This window comes from Capsicum annuum, unplaced genomic scaffold (genome assembly GCF_002878395.1).
Source record: "Capsicum annuum cultivar UCD-10X-F1 unplaced genomic scaffold, UCD10Xv1.1 ctg72777, whole genome shotgun sequence".
Taxonomy (NCBI): Eukaryota; Viridiplantae; Streptophyta; class Magnoliopsida; order Solanales; family Solanaceae; genus Capsicum; species Capsicum annuum.
The window spans coordinates 1-3,556 of record NW_025882730.1 but is presented as its reverse complement, the minus strand read 5'-3'; the positions used below and the strand labels follow the sequence as shown (position 1 = coordinate 3,556).

Genomic DNA, 3,556 nt, shown 5'->3' with positions numbered 1-3,556 from the left:
GCAAAAACAAGAAACTTGTGTTGAACTTCAAAGTCAAAAAAAATAAAATTGATCTTATGATTTAATAAACTTTTATCATAAAAATATTTTTATAAAATAATTTAGTGACTTTTTTAAGAAAACACATTTTAATGTGCTCATGATCTATTGGATGTAATTTTAACTATATTTTAATGTGCTCATGATATTTTTATTCAAAAGAAAAAAGATAAAGGAATATATTAAGATAAAATTAAGAAAAAGAAACCACCAAAAACTCCCCTACCCTTCACGTTATGCACACCCAAACACACGATCTTACATTCACACATTAATGCATTTTACATGACACATGACATATAACATAATTCGAGGAAGAGTAAAAATAATGTGTTTGCTTCATTATTAGTTTATTTCATAAATCATCGATATCGTTTATCCACAAACAAAACAAAAATAAAGTTGATTTTTAGAAGTAGTTCACGGAATTTTGAATTTTCATGTTTCAGCATGTGTTATGTCAATTAATATTATATAAGCGGATGACTTAGTTATAATTAGCTCATGCATTAATATTATATAAGCGGATGACCTAGTTATAATTTGCTCAAATATGACTTCTTTGCTCTGCTTCGCTTGCTTGACTCAATAATGACTCTTTAAAGTCCTTGACTTCATATTTAGGAAATGGTTTTGAACTCCTTTGGGTTCAAACACAATAAAATGAATAACATTTACATTCACTTCCTCTGATCCGTACTTTTTTAGTTGTCATATATACTAGTAAAAATTAATTGTTTCTTAATGCTTGTCAATTTAAAAGATCAAAAGAAAAATTAATTATTATTTTTTCAATTTTGCTCTTAACATTAATTATTCTAAAATGAAACAGCCCGCAGATAAAAAAAATTAATGAATTAATAAAAGATAAATTAATCAAATCACACTTTCAATTAACTTTTTTCTAAAAAGATGTGCAAAATCTTATTCGGACAATAAAAGGAACGGAAGGAGTATTTATTAAAACATAGATAGCTTACAAGTACATAACATAGAGTTTTTAACAAGGATATTTAGAAGCACAAACACTTGAAAACATAACAAGAAACTAATTGTTCATACAATGCTTCAAATAAAGTTCAAATGATAAAACATAAAACATATTCCAACTGGATTGAAATTGTTCGTAGACAAGCCATAGTTAGTTGTAATTCATGAAGAAGATGACTCAGAACTATCCGGATCTTCATCATTCTCCGCCACTATGTTTTCCTTCCTGTAAAATTAAAGACGATAAAATAATTTATTTTTATTCAATAATTCTGAAAATGAATGAATTTTTTTATCTTCCGTTTATCCCAAGGCAAATTTTCAACATCAAAATATCAAAATCGTTGTTGTTAATGAGGCAAAACTTGATTAAATAGAAAGTTTTTCACTTTGAACAGACGGAGTGAAAAATTCAAGATTATTCTTGTAAAATCACCATCTTTTACTTAAAACTATGACCTATTCAAACTTGACCAACCAATTCATTTGACATTTTTACCTGACGTTTGACATGACAGCTACAACAAGATCATTGAGCAACACATTTGGTGAAAAATGCGGGTACCCATGACTCATCATTGGTACACTGTTGATGGAAAAAATTAGAGATGATGGAGCATTAGGCTGCATAACATTAGACCACAAATAGTGCATAGAATTCTCTTGACGATACTTGTGGAGGTAATGGGTTAGAAGCTCTCCATAGTTATGCAAACCAACATTGTTCATAGCCCAAATAATATCTTCAGCTGTCACAATCTTTCTTTTATCCATATGATAGTATTCATTAGCTTTTATGGTGATACGATGAATGAAATAGCTCATGATTTTTTGAATTGCCTCTACTGCATCATCATTAATTGTTGCATGCATAGGAAGAGTTTTGTGCATGATTCTCGTCACAATAGTGACAGGCAACTACAAATCTTGCAAGTGCTGAGCTAGCTGCTCAGCCTTTATGGTACTGTTCGGATTATTTGGACCTTACATATATACAAATGGATAAAAGTAAGTATATAATTCAATTTTCTTTTGTTTTGTTAGAGAAAAGGATGAAAATAAGAAACCAATACAAACACTTTATTTATAAACCCCCCCTCCCCCCAAACCAAACAGAAGAAAAATAAAAGAACAATTAAATATTTTCACAGAAAAATATTTAAAAAAATATAATTGCAAAATACAAGAAACTTATGTTGAACTTCAAAGTCAAAAAAAGAAATTGATCTTATGATTTAACAACTTTTTATCATAAAGATATTTTAATAAAATAATTTAGTAACTTCTTTTAAAAAAACACATTTTAAGGTGCTCATGATCCGTTGGTCAATCTAGTCATATGACACTTTCAATTTTTCAAAGTTAAATTCACGAAGAATGATGAACATTACAAGAATTTGATATATTTTACTCTCATCTCGACTTCCAACACCCAAAAAACTAACACAGTTAATCAAGGTCAATCTTTCTAAATTTTTTTGATATCATGATTGAATTTGGTCAATTTTAAAATTTGGAAAGTGAAAGTTGCACAGATTACAAAATTTTGGTACATTCTTAACAAACAACACATATGAAATTCAACTTGTTTTCTTGGTCATGTAAATAAAATTACTGTCTCAATCAAATCTTTAGTTGCAAAAAACAAGAAAAGTGAATGTTTATGCAAAATAATAACACTAATTTTATTTTCATTCACCATATGATCTCATCAGTCCAATCAATCACACACGATACATTTAGTATTTTTTGAAAATATAAATTCATGGTCAGAGAAATATGAAAAGACTACCGGAATTTTCTTGATTCATAGTATTTTTTCTTGACATTTTCAATTTATCTTTTAAATTGATCCTGAAATTAATATGTTTTTAATCCTTCAAGTTTTTTTTCGTTTTGAACTTATTTGAAAGCGAACGAAAAGAATTTATTGAAGAAGGTAGGTGAGGCGGAAGCAGGTGAGACAAAGACAGGTGAAACTTTTTTGTTTTGAAGGTGTTATGGTTCAAATGGAAGCCCGATACTTATGTTTATAAAGATTTTATCTTCTTGAATTTGTACTTCAACTTTGTATACATGAAAAAAAAAAGTTATTGCATTTTTTTTTAAATTGAGGGACTGAAATTATGACAATTCAGTATAGAATAAAAAGTCTAATATCGATAAAATATAGAAGAAATGTTGGCTACATTAGTAAACAGGTCTTACACTCTATTTATGCATTTTAAAATTGTACAGGTCTAGATATAGGGTGGACAATATCACCAGTGAATTGGATCATTACTAATGGTATCAGAGCCACTTTAAGTTTGGTTAATTTAACTATACAAGACTTTAATGATAAAACAAGTAAGTCATCTTTCTTTATTTTTATCTTTTTAATTCCATCACCCCATCACCATCACCACCGCCCCTCCCCCTCCCCCCCTCCAAAAATAAAAATATAAAAAAGTTATTAATCGTTATTGCTATAGATTTTCTTTTTTTTTTTTGAATTTGTATTTTTAATGTCATACTTTAAAGAACA

The 3,556-nt window shown here is 28.3% G+C and overlaps 1 protein-coding gene across 1 annotated transcript; it reads right to left on the bottom strand.

Moving 5' to 3' along the window:
* Window positions 1–981: 981 nt before the first annotated feature.
* On the bottom strand, window positions 982–2,064 carry LOC124894287 (nuclear transcription factor Y subunit B-9-like). Its single transcript, XM_047405011.1, has 2 exons — window positions 1,529–2,064; window positions 982–1,255 (listed from the first exon to the last, which is right to left on the bottom strand). The coding sequence occupies exons 1-2, from the start codon at window positions 1,918–1,920 to the stop codon at window positions 1,192–1,194; spliced, it is 456 nt and encodes a 151-aa protein (XP_047260967.1). The 5' UTR covers window positions 1,921–2,064; the 3' UTR covers window positions 982–1,191.
* Between the last annotated feature and the right edge of the window lie 1,492 nt (window positions 2,065–3,556).